A 26,901-nucleotide genomic window follows, 5' to 3' on the forward strand; every position below is an offset into this window, starting at 1 on the left:
CCGGCTAAGGGAGAAACTCCGCCGGGAGCTAGCACAAAAAGTGAGGATAACAGACAGGAAACCTGGAGATCTCCTGGTTTAAACTGTTTTAATTGTGGAAAGGTGGGACATATTGCATCAAAATGCTTTGCTCCGAGAAAGGAGCCAGAGAGGGAGAGAGCAGCGACCCCTATCGGGCGTGCAGTGGTAATCAGGAAGTTGACAAGAGGGCCGCAGGTAGATGGAGTACCGGAGGGGCGGGAGACATTTAGTTCCGAAGGAACCGTGTCTTTGAGGGAAGGGGACCCCCCCCATCCCCGTACGAATTTGGAGAGACACGGGGGCGGAACTATCGTTAATTAGCCGTAATGTGTTAAATTTCGGCCCTCGGACGGGGGAGGTTGCCCTGAGAGGAATCGGGAACCAGACCGTGGTCGTGCCTTTGCATAGGGTCTTTCTCGATTGCGAGTTGGTGTCGGGACTTGTGGAGCTAGGAGTCCTGCCGGAGTTACCGGGGGAGGGCGTGGACCTCCTGTTGGGTAATGACCTCGCGGGTGGGAAGATGGGAACCGCCCTGATAGTTGAGGCCCCGCCCATGGAGTCCCCGAGCTATCGCGCATGCGCGGTCACTCGCAGCCTGTCGAGAGCGGCGGCTGGGACAGCGCGCAGTTTGAAATTGGCCCAGACGTTTTTACCGACCCTACACCACGAGGGTTCAGAGGGTGGTAAAACGGAAGGTAGTAAAGTAAAAGGGGGTAAGGGCGAGGAGATAGCTCCCCCCTTAGTGAAGAGAAAGGTCCTAGAGGTAGGAAATAAAGATGAGAAACGGATAAAGCTGTTAAAACGTCCAGAGTTGGACGTGGTTGATCTGTCTGGTTTGGCAGAATTGTTTGGAGAAGTTGAGAGTTCTAAAGATGTTCTCGATGGTCCCGAGAGTGAAATGAGGGCAGTCTTAGAGGAGAAGGGTATCCTTGCTGTGGAGAAGTCAGCTGACATGGCCGAGGAGGTTGTTTCAGCTCGCAGGGTTGCGCCTTCCCCAACAGGGGGCTGCCTGGAGAGTTACTGGAAGGAGGGGGGGACGTTAGAATTTGAAAAAGGTACGGGTGTTGAAAACCTGGAAGAGGCCAATGTCCCGTTTGAGTGTGTCCAAGATGGGGATACACATGGTGCTGAACCTAGTCACGGAACTCAAGGGAAAGGGGGATGTGTAGTTCCCAAATTGAATGAAGAAAATTTAAAGGCTGGACTGATATCAAAAGCAGCAACCAGGCTACAGAGACAATGGCTTGGTACCACAAAGCCTGTGAATCAATTACAGGTTGAGTTGGAAGGTAAAGGGGCCCCACACGCTATTGTTATTCCAGAGTGTGGTGTGAAAAGGCAGAATTTGAAATGCTGTCTGAACAAAGCGAGATCGCTTGCGGATCTTAAATTGGAAACTAATAGCATGACGGGTCCTGAAGAGAAAAACGACAAATTGCCTAAAATTAAGGAATTGGGCGGTCTAAGTTTGGAACACGCTGATAAAATAACTCCTATGAAAGGAGCGGGCGAAAGCCTATTTCGCCAGGGTGCCCAAGATCGCCACGAGGGTATTAACCGGAAAAAAGGCGAGGGTTAATGGGGACGCGATTTTTAGAATAGCAGAAGCCGGTTTTAAGGGATTTTGACAAAGTATGTGAATAATAAAGACAACACCCATGGAAGCTTGACTGTTAAGTTTGAAAGTAGCATAAAAATTTGTCTTTTGCATGAACCTTTGTAGATGTATGTAAGCTAAGATCACACCTCCTTAGTTATGTTGCTGAAGAAAGCAAATAAATAAGGTGGTTATTGAGCTGAAGTTTGATGCTACCAGGCGTTAGTAGGGCACATGAGGTTAAGGTATTAAAGAAAAGGGGCACTGTACTTGTTACCTGTTTAGATACTGACTTGAATGTATAACAGTAGTACTCTGTGAAGAGAAAAGCTTGTGTAGTATGTAGATTCAAAAAAAAAAAAAATAAATTCCTGTGTCAACCTGTTTTTAACCGCTGGTTAAAAACCCATTATGGGGGGAGGTGTTATGCCGTTGGCCCCCTCCTTTGTGAAAATCGCAAGAACTCTAGTTAAGGGGGGTCAACTGACCCAAGAGAGAGAGACGTGCGAAAGACCACGTTCTCCCAAGAAGCAGAATAAAAGTGACTTTGACTATTGTCTCATGGAGACCACCTGAAAAGCCCTCGGGCAAAGTGGGCTGGTTGAGAGAGAGATCGCATTACCTGCAACTTGATTGACACCTGCGATCCCGTGAAGAAGTATAAAGGCGGGTCTGAGGGGAGGACCCTCAGATGCACCAAGGAAACACACGAAGGAGAAACGCTAGAAATCCTGCGACAGCGTTTTAATAGCTACAGCCGGTGGTGGGGTTCGTGTGCGTCCTTCCCTTGCCTGGGATTGGCGACTTCACCACGGAAGACGGCCTAGCTACAGGGGAAGCCACAGATGAGAGTCCATTCCCCCAACGAGACTTCCGACTACCTGCTACAGGTTGGAAAACCTGTCGGGTAAATGCTTCATGTTCTCTGTCTTTCTAACTAAAAGTGCACCAACGCGACACTTCCGCCGGCAACTAAGTGAAACTGCCGTGATTTAAAAGACTTTTAGATATCCAGTGAACGATATAAAATCTACATTAACCCTAGACGACGATCGAGCTTGTGTTTTGAATGATTATTATTACACCGGTGTTTTAGATTGAGTTTTGATGATCTGAATGTTTTGTATTAACCATACGTTTGTGCCCTTGTTGAATAAAACGGTTGAAAATAGTAGCATCCGACTCAGCTGATCCATCTATCTTTGCTGGTAAGTTACCTGGTTACGGGGTTTTCGTAACACAACTATATTAATTTCAATTGGAAGTTAAGTGCCAGGAGTACTAAATTTGCAGATGACACTAAATGTTGTAGGTGGTTATCTAAGATTGACGTAGATCTAGATCAACTTGGAAAATGGGTTAAGGTTTGGTGGATGGATGTGTTGCAAGTTAAAGTAGTACAGGATTTGTACAGTAAATGAGTGGGTTTTGGAGTATTGTAGAGCTGAGTCCTAGGCATGCAAGTATCACTTGAAGTGGCAACTCGGGTAGATGGGATAGTGAAAAAGCATGTTGCACTCAACATTCGAAAGCCTTCAGTAGTCAGGGCATTGACTACAAGAGTTGGAATGTTTTGTTACACCTGTTAAAAATCCATATGTTTATATATTACTGGAAGAATATCATTATTCTGGGAAGAGTGCAAATAAGATTCACTAGGACATTGCAGGGGCTGAAGATTGAGTTATAAGGAGAGACTAGATAGGCTGGTTCTTGTATTTCACTGAAGTGTAGGAGGCTGAAGGGTGACCCACATTGAGGAAGTCTAAAACTAGATTTAAGGTGAGGAGAAAAGTTTGAGGCACCCAGGGGCAACATTTTTCACATAGTGTGGTGGGCATATGGAACAAGCTGCTGGAGGAAATGGTAAAGATAGGTGCAAATACAACATTGGAAAGACATTTGGACAAGAGCATGGATGTGTAGAGGGATGTGTTAAATGCAGGCAACTTAGCATCATAGATGAATTGAGCCAAAGGGCTTGTGTCCTCGCTGTTGACTCTGACATGCTATTCACTACTCAATACATTCATCTGGCTCCATGCACTACAGTCAACACCAATTTACAATTTTAGCGTCTCTCCAATGCATGACTTTTACAAGGAAAAAGCTTGCATAAGAATGCCATCATTTGTGAGTACAAATAAATTTCAGTATAGGCATAATGGACAATGCAACTAAAGATAGATAGATAGATAGATAGATACTTTATTCATCCCCATGGGGAAATTCAACTTTTTTTCCAATGTCCCATACACTTGTTGTAGCAAAACTAATTACATACAATACTTAACTCAGTAAAAAATATGATATGCATCTAAATCACTATCTCAAAAAGCATTAATAATAGCTTTTAAAAAGTTCTTAAGTCCTGGCGGTAGAATTGTAAAGCCTAATGGCATTGGGGAGTATTGACCTCTTCATCCTATCTGAGGAGCATTGCATCGATAGTAACCTGTCACTGAAACTGCTTCTCTGTCTCTGGATGGTGCTATGTAGAGGATGTTCAGAGTTATCCATAATTGACCGTAGCCTACTCAGCGCCCTTCGCTCAGCTACCGATGTTAAACTCTCCAGTACTTTGCCCACGACAGAGCCCGCCTTCCTTACCAGCTTATTAAGACGTGAGGCGTCCCTCTTCTTAATGCTTCCTCCCCAACACGCCACCACAAAGAAGAGGGTGCTCTCCACAACTGACCTATAGAACATCTTCAGCATCTCACTACAGACATTGAATGACGCCAACCTTCTTAGGAAGTACAGTCGACTCTGTGCCTTCCTGCACAAGGCATCTGTGTTGGCAGTCCAGTCTAGCTTCTCGTCTAACTGTACTCCCAGATACTTGTAGGTCTTAACCTGCTCCACACATTCTCCATTAATGATCACTGGCTCCATATGAGGCCTAGATCTCCTAAAGTCCACCACCATCTCCTTGGTCTTGGTGATATTGAGACGCAGGTAGTTTGAGTTGCACCATCTCACAAAGTCCTGTATCAGTTTCCTATACTCCTCCTCCTGTCCATTCCTGACACACCCCACTATGGCCGTGTCATCAGCGAACTTCTGCACATGGCAGGACTCCGAGTTATATTGGAAGTCTGATGTGTACAGGGTGAACAGGACCGGAGAGAGTACGGTTCCCTGCGGCGCCCCTGTGCTGCTGACCACCGTGTCAGACCTACAGTCTCCCAACCGCACATACTGAGGTCTATCTGTCAAGTAGTCCACTATCCAATCCACCATGTGAGAGTCTACTCCCATCTCCGTTAGTTTGTGCCTTAAGATCTTGGGCTGGATGGTGTTAAAGGCACTAGAGAAGTCAAGGAATGTAATCCTCACAGCACAACTGACCCCCTCTAGGTGAGAGAGTGATTTGTGCAGCAAATACGTGATAGCATCCTCCACTCCCACCTTCTCCTTATACGCAAACTGAAGAGGATCCTGGGCGTGCCTGGTTTGTGGCCTCAGATTCTGTATTATCAGCCGCTCCATGGTCTTCATCACGTGCGACGTCAAGGCAACAGGTCTGAAGTCATTCAACTCCTTTGGTTGTGGTTTCTTCGGTACCGGGACAATACAGGATGTTTTCCACTGTCTGGGTACTCTTCTCTGCTCCAGGCTCATGTTGAAGATGCGCTGTAGTGGTTCTCCCAGCTCAGTCGCACAGGCCCTCAGTAATCGTGGGGAAACTCCATCCGGTCCAGCCGCCTTGCTGGTACAGATCTTCCTCAGTTGACCTTCCACCTGTGCAGCCGTAATCCTGGGTGTGGGCAAGGTCTCCTGTGAGTGGCTATTTTCCTGTGAGGGAAGTAAGCCTGGTGTGGATTTCTGCGGTGAGGATGAGATTGAGCTGTCGAACCTGTTGAAGAAGTTGTTCAGCTGGTTCGCTTTCTCCACATCTCCACTTATGTTCGCCCCCCGCTTTGCACCGCATCCGGTGATGATCTTCATCCCATCCCACACCTCCTTCATGCTTTTTTTCTGCAGCTTTTGTTCTAGCTTCCTCCTATACTGCTCCTTTGCCCCCCTTATCTGTACTCTGAGTTCCTTCTGAACTCTATTAAGCTCCAACCGATCACCATCTTTAAAGGCCCTCTTCTTCTGGTTTAGGAGGCCTTTGATGTGACTAGTGATCCAGGGCTTATTATTGGGATAGCAGCGAACAGTTCTAACAGGGACAACTGCATCCACACAAAAGTTAATATAGTCCGTTGTGCATTCAGTGACCTCCTCAACGCCCCCACAGAGCCCCCCTTGCAGTACATCCCAGTTAGTAGTACTGAAGCAGTCTCTCAGGGCCTGTTCAGCTTCAGGAGTCCACTTCCTAAAAGAGCGTGTGGTAGTGGGATGCCTCATCACAATTGATTTATATCTGGGCTGTAACAAAACCAGGTTGTGATCAGCTTTCCCCAATGAAGGCAGTGGGGATGCACTATATGCCTCCTCTACGTTTGCATACAGTAGGTCAATAGTCCTATTACCCCTGGTGTAGCAATCCACGTACTGGGAGAAAGCAGGTAGTGTCTTGTCCAAAGTCACATGGTTGAAAATACATAGATTTATTATTGTCACATATTCAGATGTAGCGAAAAGCTTGCGTACTGTTCACACATAACAAATAATTACACTAAACATTGACGTAGGACAAGGTATAACAATAACGATGCAAGATAAAATATAACAGCTACAGAGAAAATATAGGAATATAATAAGGTGCAATGTTAACAAGGTAGATTATGAAGTCAGGAGTCCAGCTTGCTCTACTAGGGAACCTTTTAATAGTCTAATAACAGCAAGATAGAAGCTGCTCTTGAGCCTGGTGGTATGAGTTTTCAGGATTTTGTACCTTCTGCCTGAAAAGTGAGGAAAGAAGAGAGCATATCTGGAGTGGGTGGCGGCTCTGATTATGTTGACTATTTTATTCAGGCAATGAGGGGTATAGATAGAATCAAAGAGGAGAGGCTGGTTTCAGTGACGTACTGAGCTGTGTCCCCAGCACCGCAGTTTCTGTTTTGTTCATGTGCAGAGAAGTTGCCATACCAAGCAGTTTTGCATTGATTATAGGATGTTTTCAATTGTGTATTGATAAAAATCGTATTTATTTAAAGATGCAGTGCAGAATTGGCCCTTCGAGCCATGCCGCCCACCAACTCCCCATTTTAACTCTAGCCTAATTCTGGGTCTACTTACAATAACCAATTAACCTACTAAGTGGTATGTCTTTGGACTGTGAGACAGGAAACCGGAGCAGTTGGAGAAAACCCATGCCTTCCAGGAGGAGAATGTATGAGTTGTAGAGGACACCAGGATTGAACTCTGAACTCTGCCAATGGTGTTATAGTGTGTCACTAACCACTATGCTACCATGGCATTAGGGACACAGCACCACAGTAGCATAAGGGTTGACAGGCACATGCCAAATTTCTTCAGCCTACTGAGGAAGTAGAGATGTTGGTGAGCTTCCTTGGTTGATCCATCAATATGATTGGAGCAGGCAGGGTTATCGGTGATGTTTGCCCCTTGGAACTTGAAGCTCTCAACCTCAACATCATTGATGTAGACAGTAGCATGCTCACTGGCCACCCCCACTCCACCTTCTTGAAGTCAATTACCAGCTTTGTGGTTTAGTTGACAGTGTCATGACAGTAACTTTTCCCTCAATGTCACTAAGCACTCTATCTCATAGTCATAGAATACAGGACGATTAAAGGACTGGAGTGATTGCAGAAATAATGAGTGACTTCAGGGAAGGATTTCAAACAAAGAAAATAGCGATAAATTAGTGAAGAGAATGCAAGGAAGATGCTTGGTAAATCTTAGGTATTTTGCATAATATCTTTTACAGAATATAATGGAAGGTAACTAGGCATTAATTTGGTCAGTCAAGTGTAGATGTAACACGGGCATGGGTGAGAGTAATAGAAATGAGAGAGAGCAAAGACGGGAAATAATACTGTGATAAAAAACTGATAAAGATTAAAGCTCCAAGACACAACCAAGGCCGTTTGGATAGTCAGTTGACTTTGGTCTTTTCATATTCCCATTATGTTTAAAAATTCAGTTTAAAGACATTTGATGGCTTCCTTGGAGGTTAAATGTATTTTGATGAATCTACTTTTGCTCCTAACCTTTCAACCTTTCTCTATTTAAATTCCCAAATGTCTCAACTGCATTTTTAATTCAGTTGACATCTTGGTTGTAATTCAGCTTCAGTTATACTAAACTCAGTCATATTAATTGGCAGGTTGTTATACTGTCACTTAAGTGAAGGATAATTAATGTTTAGGGAAGTGGCTGTGTGCAAATTGCAAAGGTACAACGAAAATTTAATCCATTTGCTTGTGTTCGAATAAACACATCCATTTTACTGAATGTTCACAGCCAGAGTAGCTGACTTGATTTATCGGTAATCATGTAGCAACCAAGTGATTTTGTAGGAAACATCAGTTCACAGCTTATATGGAGTGATAACATATGGAACTGTTCTGAATTGGGTAACAAGTCTTTCCCAGCGGCCAGCAACCTGTGATCAGTTCCTGCTGCTGTCTGTAAGGAATTTGTATGTCCCTTTGGCCATATAGATTTTCTCTGGGTGCTCTGGTTTCCTCCCATATTCCAAAGACATAAGGGTTTGTAGGTTAATTGGTCACATGGGTGTGATAGGTTGCTGTAGACTCATTGGGCTGGAAGAGTTTGTTACTGTGCTGTACTAGTCTCAAAAAATTTAAAGTCCTTTTTTATGGGAGGATTGTTATCATAATTATGGCAACAATCAAACTACTGCCCAAGAAGAGTAGAGCAAATTGCCTAGTTGCCCAGTTGTGCGCACACATACTGTGATGAAGTGCTTTGAGAGTTTGGTCATGACCAGAATCAACACCTGCCTAAGCAAGGACCTGGACCTGCTGCAATCTGGTTATTGACACAATAGGTCTGCAGAGATACAATCTCACTGACTCTCCATTTGGCCTTGGATCACCCGGGCAATTGTTATACCTATGTCAGGCTGCTATTTATTGATTACAGCTCCGCGTTCAACACAATCTTACCCTTAATTCTAAACTAAAAAGCTTCAAGACCTGAGTCTTTGTACCTCCCTTTGCAACTGGATCCTTTACTTCCTCATCGAGAGACTACAGTCTGTGCGGATTGGAAATATCTCCTCCTTACTGACGGTCAATACTGGCGCACCTCAAGGATGCATGCTTAGCCCACTGCTATACTCTCTCTACACCCACGACTAGGAGGCTAGCTACAGCTCAAACACCATTTATAAATTTGCTGCTAACACAACTTGTGTTTGTAGCTTTATTTGACTGATCTAACACTGAAGATGTTGTGGTTTAGTCTCTGTATTTCCACCCCCATTTTAACTCTTTAATTATAACTTTTTTTGTATTGAGATTCTGTAATCTTTCTGAATTCTTTCTGATGCATTTTAGGTACTTGATTATTAGTTTTCAGTATGAAGTCCCTGTGCTTTGGTTTGCTTCAATAAATTTTGTCTGCCTTAAATCTAAGACTAAAAGCACAATTTTATGAATTTGGTTAATGTTTACCTTTATGGCACCCAAAGGGTGTTGTGATTAGTAAAGTTTAAGATTATATAACTGAAACAACTGTCAGTTCAATCGGGCTTTTATTGATGTTTTAAGTCATAAAATATAAGTGCATTCTATTAATCAATTATGACTTGGAAAGCTTTATTTTCAAGTCACTATTTGGTTAAACAAAGTCTTCCATGAAGGTTGCTGTCTATACTGAAGAGTTCTATTTTATGAATTGAATTTTCATGTTCCTTTAGGTTATCTTCCTAGTAGAAGGAAGGGAAAAGAAAACTGATAATAAAAATGTATTGTAATAGAATATGGGCCACATTTAGAATATTACATCTGGTTTTTGATGCAGTTTAAAAGGAAATGGTTAAAATAATGGAAGAAATGTAACATTTGTGATTTTTTTTTAATGGATCTGGGGCATATATTTAAAAAAGAGTGAAAGACCATGGATAGAATGCGGATGAATGGGACAGGTATAGACGAGTTCAATAGTAACCAAAGGCACAGGTCAAAGGACTTGTTACTATGCTGTATGATTGATTCCATGTTGAAGAGACTTGAAACTGAAGATTGTTTCACTTTTATAATCCTTTTATAAATTTACAAGACCAAAATAAACCCCCAGTATTATTAGAGTTGAGGTTTAATCCTGACCTTGTTATTTGTGCAGAGTTTACACAAGCTTTGTGAATGCCTTAGTTTCTATCAGATGCTCTGGTTTCCTCCCACATCCCAAAAGTTTAATTGGCTACTCTACGTTAACCCTAGTATAAGTTTGCAATACAAAACAATCTAATAGAGTTGAAAGGCTTGTACAAAAGAGCATAATTTGTAAGGCTGCAGGGAAATAAAGGGAGTATTGGACTATTGGGATTGCTGCTTTGGAAGTCAGCATAGACCAAATAGCTAAATGATTTCCTGAGTTCTGTTAAGAATTATAACACATCATGGTCCAACTAATTTCTGTTTTATCTTGGCTAGTTTTCTGGCTTGGTTAAACTCTCAACTTGTATTTTTGATAATCACATAGTAAAAGAATGCATTTAAACCATTATAAGCCTCTTTAGTAAAGGTGAACTAAAACCAAACTTGTAGTTCATAATGCAGTTTGTGTAGAGAGCCACTGAACAACACATTATTGACAAATGTAAATACCTTGCGTATATTTGAGTTGTAGAATCAAAGAGCGTAATGAATTCTGATCTATGAAGAATTAATATAATTGAGCACCCTCCCTCTTACCCTTTTCAGTTGATGTGAATCTCTGTTCTTTTTCCAAGTCATCCTCTTTATCTTCTGGCAGCTAAGGTCCATGCTGTTCCAATTTCAGACCAGACCTCTGCCATCTCTCCTTCCCCGTGCTAACTTATTGGGCTGTGGGAGATTTGCACTTATTTAGATAGATAGATACTTTATTCATCCCCATGGGGAAATTCACCATTTTTTCCAATGTCCCATACACTTATTGTAGCAAAACTAATTACATACAATACTTAACTCAGTATAAATATGATATGCATCTAAAATCACCCTCTCAAAAAGCATTAATAAATAGCTTTTAAAAAGTTCTTAAATAGTTTACTAAAATACATTGTTGAAATTGCATTCAGATTTTTATAGAGTATTCCATTTCTGCTTCTGATTTGAATTCACAAACTACCTTCCCCCCCAGGATAACACAGTCCAACATAAAGATTTTCCTGTGTGTCTATGCGGCAAGCATGTTTGCAATCAACTTAAACCAATCAACTTAAACATAGGAGATTCAGCAGATGTGGAAATCTTGAGTAATGCTCATAAAATGCTGGAGGAACTCAGCAAGTTGGGCAGCATCCATGGAGGGGAATAAACAGTTGACGTTTCAGTTGGAGACCTTGCTCAGGACTAGAAAGAAATGATGCAGAAGCTACAATAAGAAGGTGGGAGAGAGAAAGGATTACAAGTTGGGAGGTGATAAGTGAGATTAGGTAAGGATGGGTGGGAGACCATCCGTAGCACTTTTTGTTCCTGTACAGGTATACGTATCAGGAGGGAGATCAGTTGGGAGGGTAAGATGTGTTTATTGGGTAGCATCACATTGGAGATGGTGAAGTTATGGAAAATAATGTACTAGATAAGGAAGCTTTTGGGCCGGTAGACAAGGTCAAGGGGGAACCCTGTTCCTGTTACTACTGTGGAAGGATGCAGATGTGCAGGAAATTGTTGGGAAGCAGGAAAGGGTATCATCATGGTAGAAGGGGAAACCTCATTCTTTGAGTGGAAAAAAAATAGGATTTCTCTGATGTTTTGGAATAGAAGGCCTCATCTTGAGAATGGATAGTGAAGATGGATGAGCTGAGAGAAAAGAATAGCACTTTTTCTTTTACAAGTGACAGGGCTGGAAAAGATGTTCAGTAGTCAAGGTAGTTGAGTCATTTCACTTAATTTTCTCTCTACATTGAGGCTCCTGGTTATTGTGACCTCCAGCTTCGTTTCATTGCTGTTTTTTTCCATACTTGGAATAACCATTTGCACTGGAAGCAGAATATGCAATTGCAGCAAGGTTTAAAAATGAGTTGTATAGAATTGTAAATATGACCATATACACAGATTGTTTCAGTACAATTATTCCATTTTTATTGTTAATATACAATTTTCTTAAAAGCAGGTTATTGTTTGATATTAATTCTGTTCCTTTACTGGTTTTTGTCATTTTTTTCCCTTGTTCACTTTTGCACCTTTTGTACATTGATATTTGTTCTGATTTCATCAATGTCTCATGGCTTGAGGTTTTGATACATTACTCAAAAGTTTATTGAAAACTGATTAACATAGTCCTTTTTCTCATCTGTCTCCATGTAACCTGTTATGTTCTCCATGCCTTGTGGTTAACCTTTCCAGAACACCCTTTGATCATGTTGTCTTTGCTTGCTCACAGTGATAGAGCCATACAACACAAGCAGGCCCTTCGGTGTGACCAGTCCATGGTAACCAAGCAAATTCCATTTCAACCATAGCCTTCCAAACTTTTCCTATTCACATACCTGTTCAAGTGTCTTTCAAATTTTGTTTATGTAATGCCTCAACTGCTACTTTTGCTTGAAAAAAGTTGCGCCTTGTGTTCTACTAAATATCTCCCCTCTGACCTGTCCTTTGTAGTTTTGATTCCCAGCCCTGGGGGAAAAAGAGTTGTCATTCAACCTTTCTGTGCCCCTTATGATTTTATGCACCTCTAAGGTCACTCCTATGCTACAGTATATAAAGTCAGTCTGTTTATAACCAGTCCCTTCAGACCTGGTAACTTCCACATGAATCTTTTCTGCACTCTTTCCAACTTCATGTCATCTTTCCTGTAGCAGTGTAACCAAACCTAAACACAATATTCTAAGTGTGACCTTAGAGCACTTTGAACAACTGCAGCGTAACATTCTGCCTTCTGTATTTAATGCCCTGACTGATGAAAGCCAGCATGCTAAATGGCACTCTTACCACCTAGTCTACTTGTGATATCTCTTTTAGGGAACCATGTACTTGTACTCTTAGGTCCCTCTGTTCTACAACACTTCCTAGAAACCTACTGTTCACTATCAATACAGTATTAAACAAATTTATTTATAGATACTAGTTATTGTTTGTGTAAATGTGGTAATTTTCAAAGATGTTTGAACAACTGCAGCTTGTAAATGTAAAAATTATTTCTAAGTATCAAAGCGTTCAAGCAAAGTTCTTTTTTACATGGCTGAATTATCAATGTTCTAAATTAAGTACATACTCTTGGACTAAATTTAATACATAACTCTCTGCTACTAACCAAGATTTTCCTCAAGCAGTTCTTCATTTGAAATTCAATTACATCATGCTTTAGTATTTCTCATTATTATACAATTAAGTGTTCCATGAATAAAGCACAGTATCAACTGTTCATTGGTTAGACAATCTGAGGTAAAATTCATGCTTTTTCAGTCACTTCTTTGGTTCCAACATGATTTCCGAGTAGGAGCATACAAAATGATGCCATGCTTGCAGTCTCGCGTTGAAAAGAAAAACCTGCACTGTCATAGGAGATTACCAGCACCTTGTTCTCTAACCCCTTCCCTTGTCATGACATCCTGTCAGATACCCTTTGTATCTGACCTTTTGGATTTTGCCAGTTTTAGCTAGCACATCTAGCAGTACTACCCATTTGAATCGGGTTGCTGATTTTTATTGAAAATACAAGTGGTTTTAAACTTTGCTTTTCCGTTTTAAGAACATTATTCAGTTATTTTAGTCACTACTATTAAATGTCTCTCATGATAACTGAAAACAGTGAAAATCACTGGTATCTTCAGCAGATAGTGATCATCTAGGCTGCCCAATGATGGGTCCTATCATTTGCTGCTATGTCCTTGCTATTTTCCATGACCCACTATGCCTTGCAGAACAGCTGACGTAGCAACAATGGCAGAACATTAATGGGTTTCAAAGAAAGCTGAGTACAGTCATGGGATTTGTGCAGGTTGAGTGTAGTTCATTGCTGCTTGTTTTTATTTCTGGTTTGCTGTCCTCCATATCTTCAATGGTTTATGAAATGTAGTATTTCTCTGTCTAACTCAATGTACCCACCGAGTTGTTTTGTTAGTTGTCCGTACTGCAAATCTATTTCACTTTTTCATCTGATTCTTAAATGAATAAAAATTGGATAGATATTTTCACTTAATTGCAGCACAGTCAAATATGATAATCTGACTTGAACCCTTATTACCATGTGCAGTCTACTGTTTCAAAGTAAAACAATAATTTGGGAATGCAGAAACATTTCCATTTAATTCTTAAAATTCTCAATAAATGACTTGTTTTGTATCTTTTGACAGTGCCAGAAACTACCAAGACCAGTCAAAGCCAGCCACAGCCTGCCAACTCGTCCAACAGCACTTCCACTACCACTACCACTAACAGCAGTGGAAGCAATGGCAAGCGAGCTTCTACTAGTTGTCAGCAACAAGCCTTGTCTCGTTACCCACCCCGTGAAGTGCCACCTCGCTTCCGGCATCAAGAACAGAAGCAGCTATTGAAGAGAGGGCAGCCACTGCCACCTGGGACTGCCATCAGCAATAGTTTAGCTCAAGGTACAGGGCAAGTGGCAGCAAACTCTTCACAACACAGCATTCAACAAACATCTGGTGGACCACAGCAACTCCAACATCTTGGTAAAGGACAGACTGGTAAGACTAAACTTCAAACTACAAATGAGTAAGAAGTGAAATAATAGGCTATAGTTTAAATTTCAAGCTCTTGAAGGACAACAATGGACCAAAATGTACTGGAATTATGCACAGAACTGTGATCCAGAATTCCAGTTGGGAGTCGAGTTATAGAGCACATACTTGAGACTGTTTCCCATCACTTGTGCTTGGGAATATGATTCAATTCACATGAATGGAGAAGGTTGGGCATAAGACATTAAGTATTAGATGATCAAAAAAAGCTGTTGGGACACAACTTGGGAGACTTGCAAGGTAAATAAATTACTTGTGCTTTTATTATTGTGGCTACTCAACCTCAACCTATCCCTTCCCAAACAGCTAACCCTTTGACTAGTGGTGTGTTGCAGGGATGGGTGCTGAATTGTCATCTGCGTCAATGATCTGGGTGATAATGTAGTTAACTGGATCAGCAAATTTGCAGATAACACTAAGATTGGGGGTATTGTGGGTAGTGATAAAGACTGTCATGGTTTGCAGGGGGATCTGCATCAGCTGGAAAAGTATGCTGAAAAACAGTAGATGGAATTTAATGCTGATAAGTGCATATTTTGCATTTTGACAGGACTAACCAGGGTAGATCTTGTACAGTGAATGGTAGGGCACTGAGGAGTGCAGTAGAACAAAGGGATCTGGGAATACAGGTCCGTAATTCATTGGAAGTGGCATCACAGGCAGATAAGGTCATAAAGAAAGATTTTGGCACATTTGCTTTCTTAAATCAAATTATTGAGTAAGTACAGGAGATGGGATGTTATGTTGAAGTTGTATAAAATGTTGGTGAGGTCTACTTTGGAGTATTGTGCAGTTTTGGTCACCTACCTGCAGGAAAGATGTAAACAAAGTTGAAAGAGTACAGAGAAAATTTACAAGGACATCGCCGGGTTTGGAGGACCTGAGTTATATTGAAAGATTGAATAGGTTAGGACTGTATTCTCTAAAATGTAGAAGATTGAGAGAAGATTTGATAAAGGTACACAAAACTGAAGTTTTCAAGAATGGCAAGCAGGCTTTTTCTACTGAGGTCGGGTGGGACTACAACCAGAGGTCATAGGTTAAGCAGGAAAGGTGAGAAGTTTAAAGGGAATATAGGGAAGCTACTTCACCCAGAGGGCCATGAGAATGTGGAATAAGCTACTAGCACAAGTGGTGCATGCGAACTCAAAAGTGAAGTTTGGATAGGTACATGGATAGTATGGATAAAGAGGGCTATGGTCCTGCTGCAGGTCAATGGGAATAGTTAGTTTAAATGGTTTTGGCATGGACTTGATGGCCTAAGGGCCAATTTTTGTGCTGTACCTTTCTACGGTCACTATTGTACAACTTCACCTGTACCCTCTCTAATCTTTTGGCTCCTTCCAGTGGGAAATCTGAAATTGAAATCTGAAAAAGGCACCTTGAAGCTGTAGATTGGTGGTTTCTTTTTAAATTCCCTCAATGCAAATAATTAACAACTTAATGTTAAAATTATATTCCTGATAATCAAGGGCTTTGTTTACTGGTATTTTGAATGAAAAAGCACAACTATTGCTTGAAATGCACACTTGCTGGGATTTTGATCAAGGAGTTGTGTTTGTTGAATTTAATCAGTTCCTCTTAGCACAAAAAAAGATGCAATTTGAAGTTATGCTAAAGTAACCTTTCAGAAAACAAAACCCAATCCATCTTTGTCAGTTTCAATGTGCCATCCAATTGAAATCCTGCCAATGTTGCATGTAAAGGGCAGAATGTTACTATCCAGGGAAGAAAGAATTTCTTTTTGTCTGGTAGTCAAACATCTTTTGCACACTACCACCAAACAAAAACTTTATGGAACACTGCTTTGCACAAATTGGCTGTTTGGTACATGTCTATCATAGGTATTGCAGAAAGCAAAAACAAATTCCTCTATTAATCATGACACTAAAGAGAAATATCCATTTCCTTTAAGGGTGTGTTTAAGCTGTTACAAGTTGAATAAATAACTTAGCAGTTTTATTTCTTGTGTATGAATTTTAATATTAATGTAATTTAGTTAGTCCAGAAAATTGTTAATGCTGTTTACAGAGTAGTTCATAGCTTTTTTTTTGCTCTGGCAAGATCTATTACTTAGAATAAAGCTGATTTTAGAGAAATTAAGATAAGTAACTCAGGAAGCCTAACTTTATCTGTTGTAATGAGTTTACTGCATAACAAGGAATGACATCATAAATTAGAGCTGGTTATTGTCATGGTTAATTAACCATCTGCTCTATGCACAGACACAAAATGACCAGCATGTAGAAGTGTACACTTCTGTAAATTTTGTTTTATGTATGAGACCTAATCATAGACTAGATTTTCTTCAAATTTTCCATTATATGTACAACTTTGAAATATCTTTCATTTTTTTTCTTGTTCTTTTTCACTTAATGTAATAGTTTATTGCTAAACTGAGTCTCATTGATTCAGATAGTTCTTGTACTTTGGCTATACAAAGTTTGAACTTTGACGGTAAATGTTGGAAGATCATTTGGCCTCGATGAAAGGGGATATTAAATTATGGCTGTGCAAGGAGGTGAAGACCTGCCCTTGTGCACATTAGATAATTTAAATACATTTTCAACAGAAGTTGCTATATAGCCACCACATATTTGTCAGGTCCTTTTTTTATTCTGACTGTTACATTGCTAGAGTTTAGTTATTCCAGATGAGACCAAAAATGGATCCAAGCACATTACTAGTCTTTCTGCTTAAGTGTCCTTATCCATCTGAAATGTTTGCACTTAATAAAAACACATCATGCTGGCAGAACTCAGCAGGCCAGACAGCACTTGTTTGTTTTGTATTTTGTGAAACACAGTTGACAATTCAAAAGCTATGGAATTGATCCTGTTGGAGAAAATGAGTTAATTTTTCAGTTAACTGAAAAATGGCTGTTTTACAGGTTAAAACATAGTCTTACTCTTAAAAACAAGCCTTAAAATAGGCTTTTGTGAATTTGTTTTCTCTCATCTCAGTTTAGTATTTTTCCCATGTAGCCACGCAGTATGACGTCTATTAAATAAGGCATATGTAGTCTAGTGGAGGCAACTCCCATATTCACTTAAAAAGAGCAAGATCTTCAGAACAAGATCTTGATAATGAGATAACAGCTAGGAAAGTGCTGTGTGAGTGGGCACAGCAGACCTTCCATATGAAAACCCAATAGGGAATGATGAAGGAAGTCTCCACCAGGAACGAGTATTCCTGCACAATTGTTGAATTTGACAAGCATTTTTGTCCCCAAAAGGCATGTCAAGCTGGTCTGCATAGCATTGTAAAAACCTCAGAGCAGAGGAGATGTCTTCATTAAATATATTGTACACAGAATATTGAATTTCTGTGAGGATGTTGAGTGTCATTGTTACCTTGACTCTGCAGAATCCAGGTACAAAAGTATGGACAAGGTCTTCCTGCAGAATCACCAATTCTGGGGGGTGAAGGGAGAGAAATTAGCTTGTAAATCCACTGCCCTTCAGGAGAAGTCCAGGCACCTTTTTGCCTCCTGCACATAGGTTTATGACTCATTGTGTGTGGTCAGCCATGGCCATGAAGAATGTTCAAGTGGCAAGAGTACTCGTGTTGAGGTATCCATGAAGTGAATGCCTCAGCAACTAAATATGGGGAACAAATATTGTCCACATTGATTTAAATACCGGTAGTCTGTAAATTTTTGATCGAGTCAGATGATCTGTTCGGAACGTAGCATTCTTTTAAGTCACCAGAAAATTGTTGTACTCCTAGTTCTACTGAAACTTATGTGCTATTCAATGTGGAGCTTTAATTTTCAATTCACGACATTATGGGCAGTATTGTGTTTATTGAAATGTGAGATTAGTGTGCCTCGTGCCTGGTCCACATTTGAGATTGCTGCAGGTTCACCCATACATCTTGAGGAACATGATGTATTCTAAGTAAACATGAAGTTTGCACATTTGCCACTTACCTTTATATGCTAAAGCAATTTTTAGGTATCTATGCCTTTCCAGAAAATCCTGTTACTGCCAGGTCACATGATCTGCCTACCAGCCTGCCCCTTTTGACTGCGCAGCTGAGAAAGAGTATGTACAAAGGGCATAGGAGCCCAAATCACCAAGTAAGCACTTGACTTAGATCCAAGTTCCCAAATTCCAAGAACATTTTGATTTGTCATGTTGCTGCAAAGCTGGGATAAGTACTCAAGTAGACATTTCTGACATTCTTTTTTGCATTTCTAATTTTGGTTCAAGGTAAAAGAAAACCTTGATGCTCATTGAACCAGACACGAGTTTATTAGGCAAATAACTGTCCACCAATTTGGAAAGACTGGAACTTAACCAGTCATTAACTTGACATTTGTGCAATAACGAATAAGAATATTAAATGTGAATCCATTCTTCTTTCCTTGACGTGGCACTCAAATGTTCAGTGCTCAATGCTTTCTCAAATGCTGCTCCTCCATCTTGAGTGGCCTGAACCAGAAATCCAAGCAAGTTGATGAGGATGTTAAATTTTTTCCAAGAAGGCTTTGAAAACATCTTTGAGTTTTGTCATTTCTCTCCCTCTTCTCCCCCCCTTCAAAAATGTTAGTTAGACATTGTTTGAAATGTTAACTTGTTTCAGAGTCTAGTGTTGAGTCTAGTGATATGACTTTCCGTTGAAATTATGCCTCAATATAGTTGAGGACTAGGGTGGCAAACCTTTTTGAGAATGTGGGCACAAATTGGCATTGATGTTACTTAAAAAAAAAATTCTCTTGCATGCCTTGATAATTTTGAGTAGAGATAATCATTGATTAATGAATTAGTAACAATTATGGATTTGAGGGGAAAAAGATGAGTCCTGTTGCTTATTTATGTGTATTGCTTGTTTTACTATAAAAGTATAACAGACTGATTGAAATAAATGAAGCATTTTAGAAAATTTTTACAAAAATTATTAATATTAAAATTTTAAATGACAATTGAAAAATGACACACTTAAATAACACTGTCACTCATAAGAAATGCAAGCATGAAATTATAAGCTTTGTTCTATATTCATTAAAGATCAACAAAAGCAGTGGACTTTAAAAAAAATCAATGAGCCTCTGCATGTCATCTGCCAACAAAATGTTTCCGTAGCCCATCTTGGGCATGCATGCAATATTGCCCAATGCAGTATTGCCGATTACTGCAGTAATTACTGCAGTAATGCAGTCACCTGATGCAATATTGTAGGGGGCTGGGAAAATGCAAATGATCTGCCTATCCTGCTCATTGATTTGGAGGATTTTCTGGAGACAGCTCACATTTAGTGCTTTCAAAGTGCTTACTTTTAGGTAGTAACAGACACAAAATTCTTGAGGAACTCAGCAGGCCAGGAAGCGTCTTTGGAAAGGAGTACAGTTGACGTTTCGGGCCGAGACCCTTCGGCAGGACTTTTGGGTAGTATGTAATTTTGACAAAAGGGTGAATACCCTGTTGCCCAGTAGACCTTGATTTTCAAACCACCATTTTCTGTAATGACTAGGTGCGTTGGTGCGCTGGAGATGGGAGGGTGAATTTCATCTGCCATATTTACTTTCACTGATGGGTGGCTGCTGAGATTTGGAAAATGATTCATTCAGCATGGATTATTGTCTTTGGGGCCCAATGTTGTTTAGTTGCAAGTAGAGGATGTTTTTCTGAGAGGTGTTGATTGACTGACTGTTTATTTCTCTCAATAGAGGCTGCCTGGCATGCTGAGTTCCTCCAGTTTTTAGTGTGCTGCATATATCCTAATGTTTACTGTGTGCAACTGTTTGTTTTTGTTCTCTCTAGCTCTAGTTGGCCATAGCTGTATGGCTTTCAGATGTATGTCTTTATTCTTTTTCTTTTGAATATCTCCCAATCATTTTACTAGCTAACATATTTGTCCAGTTCACTAGAGATATTACCATTATAGTTGGCCTCGCCCAAATTCAAAATTTGAGCTCTTTATCATATAAGACTAGAAATAAACATGATCACATAATGGTTATACCATTAGGTGAGTGTTCACACCTTTTTAGGCTGTGAGCTAAACTCAATTCATTTCTCATTACTAATCCAATATAGTTAGTTCTTGTCTTGGTTCCGGGGCATGCTATAGAAAACTCTACTGAGAACATCTTGAAATTTACTCTTTTAGTGAAGTCAGAATACTTAACCCAATCTTTGGGAATGTAAATTCACTGTTACAGTGGTCATGCTTTTGCACTTGTGCATTCTGCCACTTCTTGGCTATCATCAGCAGAAGAAACTTTTATTCACTCTACTTGCATATTCATATGCCATTGAAATATTTTTTTGTTTAATTGTTCTCTTTCATTATTTATCTTATTGACTTGTATACTGGACTATTTTGAGCCATACCTCACCATTAACCACCATGTATTTTTCTTAGATGAATTCAGGTCTATGGTTCATTTAGTTTTATCCTTTGCACACGAAATATAACTTGCTGTATTGATGTGCACTACACAAAATCACTTCTCGCTCTCTCCAAGTACTTGTAATTTAGTAGTGGGAAAATTATAACTAGTGATTCAGTTTTTAGTTTAGAAATATTAATTTGATTCTTTAACCTAAAAATCCTACCCTTGTCTTTTCTCAGTTAGTTTATCAGTTGAAGTCTTGTAGGTGCCCCGTTTTTGTCTTTTTTGCCAGGACACTAGTCTCAGTTTGGTTCAGCTAGAGTCCATTTAAAATAATGCATTTTCTTTTTGTTTTGGTTCAAATAAATCTGTGTGCATATTGGATAGTGACTTAATTTCCTTGTATAGTAATCCGACATGCCAATTTGCATGTGGGCTTGGGTAACAATCTGAAGATTTTAAAGTTTGTGATGGTGTTTCTTGAGCTGAGGCAGTTATTCTGTTGTAAATGCAACTTGCCTGCTCAAGTCGGTTACAACATGGGCTGGAACACCTCTGTGAAGTCATATCCTCTTTGGTCTTTCCTGCTTGTATCCCTCAATATGTTTTAATGTTTCATTCCTTTCCAATGATTCTCCATCTGAGTATGAGAACCCTTGCCAAATTCCACTTTACCTATCTCTCTTTCAATATTTTTGTTAGTTTCTGCATAAAGGAATACAGAGTACAAGAAGATATATTATAAGTCAAAGAAAAAAATAAAATAATACCAAATACATTGTATTAAAAATACAGTTACAATCACAAACCCTGTTTTCATAAAAATTAAATTAAATCATAATATTGAAATATAATTTAGTTATACAGAAAAAAATCTAAACCCACTACCAAAGTCAGAGCTGTTAGGAAAAGCAAGAAAAAAGGGGGGAAACCCTTATCATATAATAAAATATATTGTTAGCCACCATCTGTACTTTTACAACAAATCAAAGGTTTTGAAAATAACTCAAAAATGGTCCCCACAATGTATAAAAGTCTTGGCTAGATTCAAAAACTGAACATTGGATCTTCTCTAAACTTAAGCATGACGTAACATCCCATAACCATTCCAATCATAAGTGGAACAGCATTCTTCCATTTAAGCAAGAGCAGTAAAAGCCAAAGTATGCAAATCAAGTGTCTCCAAAATAAAGTCTTTTCCTCCAGCAAAACCAAATAATGCGGTCAAAGGGTTAGGCTTAAAATTTACCTTGAAAAGTACTGAGAAACTTTGGAATGCTTCCTGCCAGTATCTTTCAAGGCTCGGACGTGTCCAAAACATGTGAACTAATGAAGCTTCTCCATTATTACATCTAAAACAGAAAAGATATATCCGAATAAAAATGAGATAGCTTATCTTTAGACATGTGAGCCCTATGAACCACTTTAAATTGTAACAGGGAATGGCGGGCATATAACGATGAAGTGTTAACCAATTTAAAAATTTCATTCCACGTTTCCTCAGAAATTGAAGTCTGTAAATCTTGTTCTCAAGATCTTTAATTTTGTCTATAGGAACGTTTTTCATTCCTAGCAACATACCATAAATATTGGATATTGAACCATTATAAAAAGGTTTCAAATTAACAATTACATCAAATAAGTTCTTATAGGGACTTATAGGAAATGTATATAGTTGAGAACACAGAAAGTATCTAATTTGTAAATAACGAAAAAATGAGTTTTGGGTAAACTATATTTAGCTGTCATTTGCTCAAACAAAAGAAGACTTCCTCCAACAAACAAATCCTGGAAACATTTGAATCCTGAAAACCCAATCTATCCCATTCTTTAAAAACTGAATTGGTCATCGAAGGTTTAAAGAAATAGTTAAAACAAATAGGACTAGACAAAGAAAATCTCAATAGACCAAAGAATTTCCTAAATTGTACCCAGATCCTTAAAGTATGTTCAACTACCAAATTTTCAGTTAGTTTACTAAAAGATAAAGGGAGTGAGGATCTGAGAAGAGAAATAATAGAAAATTTATTAACAGAGTTAGCTTCTAAAGAAACCCATATTGGACAACCCTCACGGGTATGTCGACATTTCGGGCTGAGACCCTTCATCAGGACGAACGTCGACAGTGCTTCTCCTTATAGATGCTGCCTGGCCTGCTGTGTTCCACCAGCATTTTGTGTGTGTTGTTTGCATCAGTTTGATAGTGTCCATTTTACAAAATTCAGTAAGGTAAGAAAATTTTTTATTGAATAGGTGTTTATAATTCTTGGTAATTGTTGCACCCAAATAGGTGAATTGATTTTTTTTACAACTTGAAAAGGAAGGTTAGTATTAATTGATGACAAATTATTCAAAGGAAAAAGTTCACTCTTATGTAAATTCAGTTTGTATCCTGAAAATTGGCTAAAACAAGAAAGTGGAGAAAGCACCAGAGGTAGTGAAGTCTCAGCATTAGAAATAAAAAGCAATAGATCATCAGCATAAAGCAAAACTTTGTGAACAGTCCCTCTCCTTAGAATACCAGTAATATAATTAGATTCTCAAAAAGCAATGGCTAAGGGTTCTAAAGCCACATCAAAGAGCAAAGGGCTCAGGGGACAACCTTGTCTCGTTCCACATTGAAATTTAAAAGGTCTGGAATACTGAAAATTTGTAAGGACCCTGGCAGAAGGAGATAGATACAGTAATTTAATCCATTGAATAAAATAGGGCCCAAAATAAATTTTTCTAAAGTTTTAAATAAATAATTCCATTCAATCCGATCAAAAGTTTTCTCAGCGTCCAAAGAAATCACACATTCTGATATCTCCTTAGAAGGGGAATAAATAACGTTTAATAAACAATGAATATTAAAGTGGGAATCTTGATTTTTAATAAATTCTGTCTGATCATCAGAAATGATAGATGGTAAAATATTTTCAATTCTACAGGCCAGAACTTTAGATAGGATTTTAATATCACCATTAAGTAAAGAAATTGGTCTGTATGAAGAGCATTTGGTTGGGTTCTCATTCTTTTTAAGAATAAGCAGAATAGAAGCTTCATAAGAAGATTGTGGCAACCTACCCAACTTAAAGGAGTCTGAAAAAACTGCACATAAATGAGGTATAAGCAATGAGGGAAAAGCCTTATAAAATTCTGCAGAAAATCCATCAAGACCTGGAGCCTTCCCTGAGTGCAAGGAACGTACATCCTTGGCAATTTCCTCATCCAGCTGTTTTCGGTTATCAACAGAAAGTGTAGGAATGTTTAATTGATCTAAAAAATTATTCATTATAGTATTATCTTTGGGAGGGTCAGAACTATAAAGTATAGAATAAAATTCTTTAAAAATATCTTTTATTTCTAAATGGCCAGTTGTCCTATCACCATTGACTTTACAAATTTCTTTACTTTGCCGTTTAACTATAAAGGTTTTTAATTGGTTAGCCAGTAACTTGCCTGTTTTGTCTCTGTGGATATAAAATTGACTTTTATCTTTTAAAAGTTGAGTTTCAATTGGATATGTTAAAAGAAGATCATATTTAGTTTGAATTTCAACATGCCTTTTATATAAAGCAGGATCTGGGGCCAAGGTATATTTTGATCTAATTGTTTTAACTGATTAGCTAACTCAATTCTCTCTTTATTAGCATTTTTCTTGACTCTTGCAGTATAGGAAATAATTTGACCTCTAATAAAAGCCTTAAAGGCATCCAATCTAATAAGACTAGAAGTCTCTTCCAAAGTATTCTTTTCAAAGCTTTACCTATCTAAGGGTAGTAAGAAAACATCCTACAGCACCTTTTCTCCTTTCCTTGGATTGTTTGCTTTAGAAGCTCTAAACCACCTTGCCCTTCCATTTCTGAACTTGAACTTCAACTTAACCCTCTTTAAAAATAGGCAAATACATTTGTTTTTGGTGACATGGCCGCATAGCGCTTAGAGTAACATTTTACAGCACCATTGGACAACCATTTTTTTCAAAAATGTTGCTTCCTCAATATTTTTTTGTTTATGCTAGACTGCTTGAAGCTGAACACAAATATAATTTCAGACTACTTGTATCACGTAGGAATTTGGAGAAGCAAGCAATTAACTTTTAGTGAACACTCTGCATTTAATTGTATAATGGTGGTGATGCTTTGCAATAGATCAGCTAAGCTAAAAATGTTTTGATGATTTTTGTTTGTATTCTGTATCTGAGGCTTCTCGCTTAAGTGTTCAACAATAATCAACCAGCGTTGATGAATTCCAGTTGCTTTGATATCGTTTCTCCATGACCACAGTGTCCTGGTGAAACCTTTCACCATGCTTATCACTTACAGTGCTAAGATTTGCAGAGAAATCTAAATGGGAATGCAGAAAATGAATCTTTAGTGACATGTACTTCATGGTTTTATATGCTTGATGCATGTTGTCAACCAGCTGCACATAGTTTGGAGCCTTTGTAGTTGCCAAGAAAATTTACAACATACTTGAATGCCTTCCATGCGATTTTCTCCAGTTCCATTAGAAGTCTTCAAATTGCCTATCATTGATGACCAGTTTGATTTGTGGACCAACAAAAATGCTTTCCTTAATCTCGGCATCAGTTACTCTGACTTGAATTATGAATTGAAATAGCAAATACAGGCGATTTATTTATTTTTATTAAATAGATAATTTCATGGTGATTTTCTTGATCAGCTGCCCAAAATCTATAGAAAAGCCTAAAAGTATTCAGGAAACCAGATCTTTGTTGTCTAGTGTAATCGGGGTTCAGTTCCCTCTGCTGTCTGTAAAGAATTTCTATGTTCTCTCCATGGATGCGTGGGTTTTCTTCTAGTGCTCTGGTTTCCCCCCACAGCCCAAAAACCAATGGATAGCTAGCAAGTTTGGGCATGTTATGTTGGCACCAGAAGTATGGTGAAGCTTGCAGGCTGTCCCCGGCACATCTTTGGACTTTGTTGGTCATTGAAGCAAATAATGTATTTCAGTGTATGTTTTGGTATACATGTTACAAATTATGCTAATCTTTATCACTTATGTATGATGATGGCTCCCAGTTCACTTCAACTGCTTTACAGCCAGTATTATCAATGATACTGGGTGCACCTGAAATTCTTTGTTGAACTGCAAAAACCAAAGCCAATGGATTACATTGCTTTCAATCTTCCTCATCGGCCACTACCTCCGACTGAGTTTAGCTGTTTGTAGTCTCAATGCATCTTGATCTTAAATGGAACTCCTCAGGCTCTTAAACAAGCAGCCTGCTATCGTCATCGTAACTCCACACACCTGTGCCTCTAATTTAGTTTATCTATTGTTTTGGAATTTTCAATTATTTTGAAGTTCACCTGCCAGCCCTCCTTTTCTGATGTTCTCAAATATACTTGATCTAATGAGAGCCTTGATTACTTATTTTCTTTGTAGGAATACATTGTCTTTGTGCTTCTGTACCTTAATTTTTGATGTTATTTTAATATTAACCCTGAGAACAAATCCGTAGTTGGAGTCCCTAAAGCAGTCCGATGTTGCCTTCAGCCTTGCTCTGGTAACTCCTGTGACGACACTGGTGCCGAGCTGTATCGGCCCTTGCCCTTCCCTTGGACAACATCAGTGTCGTGGAGAGGGGAGGCTTGCTGCATGGGCAACTGCTGGTCTTCCATACAACCTTGCCCAGGCTTGCGCCCTGGAAACTATTCCAGGTGCAGATCCATGGTCTCGCAAGACTAATGGATGCCACCATTTTAATATTCAAATATGTTTATATACCTGTTACTCAATAGCTCTGTGTTCCTTCAATTTCATGTTCACTTCCCTACAGTTCTTATTTCTGATGTTACTTCTCACCTTTTCCTGATTTCTCTTTATTTGAAATGTATCTAGCACTAAGTGTATCATCACTTGACCAATTTATCACTTTTTGACTGTAAGAACTCTTGCCTTCGATTGCCACAGGATACTTTACTACAATAAAACAATGCTGTCTTAGTGCAGAGTATTGTTCAATGGAACATATTTTTGTGTGCACAATTAAACAAATAATGTAACCTCTTGCAGTTTTTGAACAGGTAATGTGATTGGATCATATTTGACAGTAAGTTAATTCCAAAACAGCAGATTATTGATATATGGAAGAAAATTTTAGGTGTCTTCTGTGACTGCAAAGGTGTTGCATGTATC

General features: G+C 39.1%; 1 protein-coding gene across 16 annotated transcripts in view; it reads left to right on the forward strand.

Moving 5' to 3' along the window:
• The window catches only part of tnrc6c1 (trinucleotide repeat containing adaptor 6C1), a 601,775-nt gene that overhangs the window by 516,676 nt on the left and 58,198 nt on the right, over window positions 1-26,901 (forward strand). For all 16 annotated transcript variants that reach the window (XM_073026006.1, XM_073025993.1, XM_073025999.1 and 13 more), the window contains one exon: window positions 14,010-14,360. In XM_073026006.1, coding sequence (XP_072882107.1) covers window positions 14,010-14,360 — 351 coding nt within the window. The remainder of the gene's footprint in view (window positions 1-14,009; window positions 14,361-26,901) is intronic.

Source organism: Hemitrygon akajei, chromosome 22, assembly GCF_048418815.1.
Source record: "Hemitrygon akajei chromosome 22, sHemAka1.3, whole genome shotgun sequence".
Taxonomy (NCBI): domain Eukaryota; kingdom Metazoa; phylum Chordata; class Chondrichthyes; order Myliobatiformes; family Dasyatidae; genus Hemitrygon; species Hemitrygon akajei.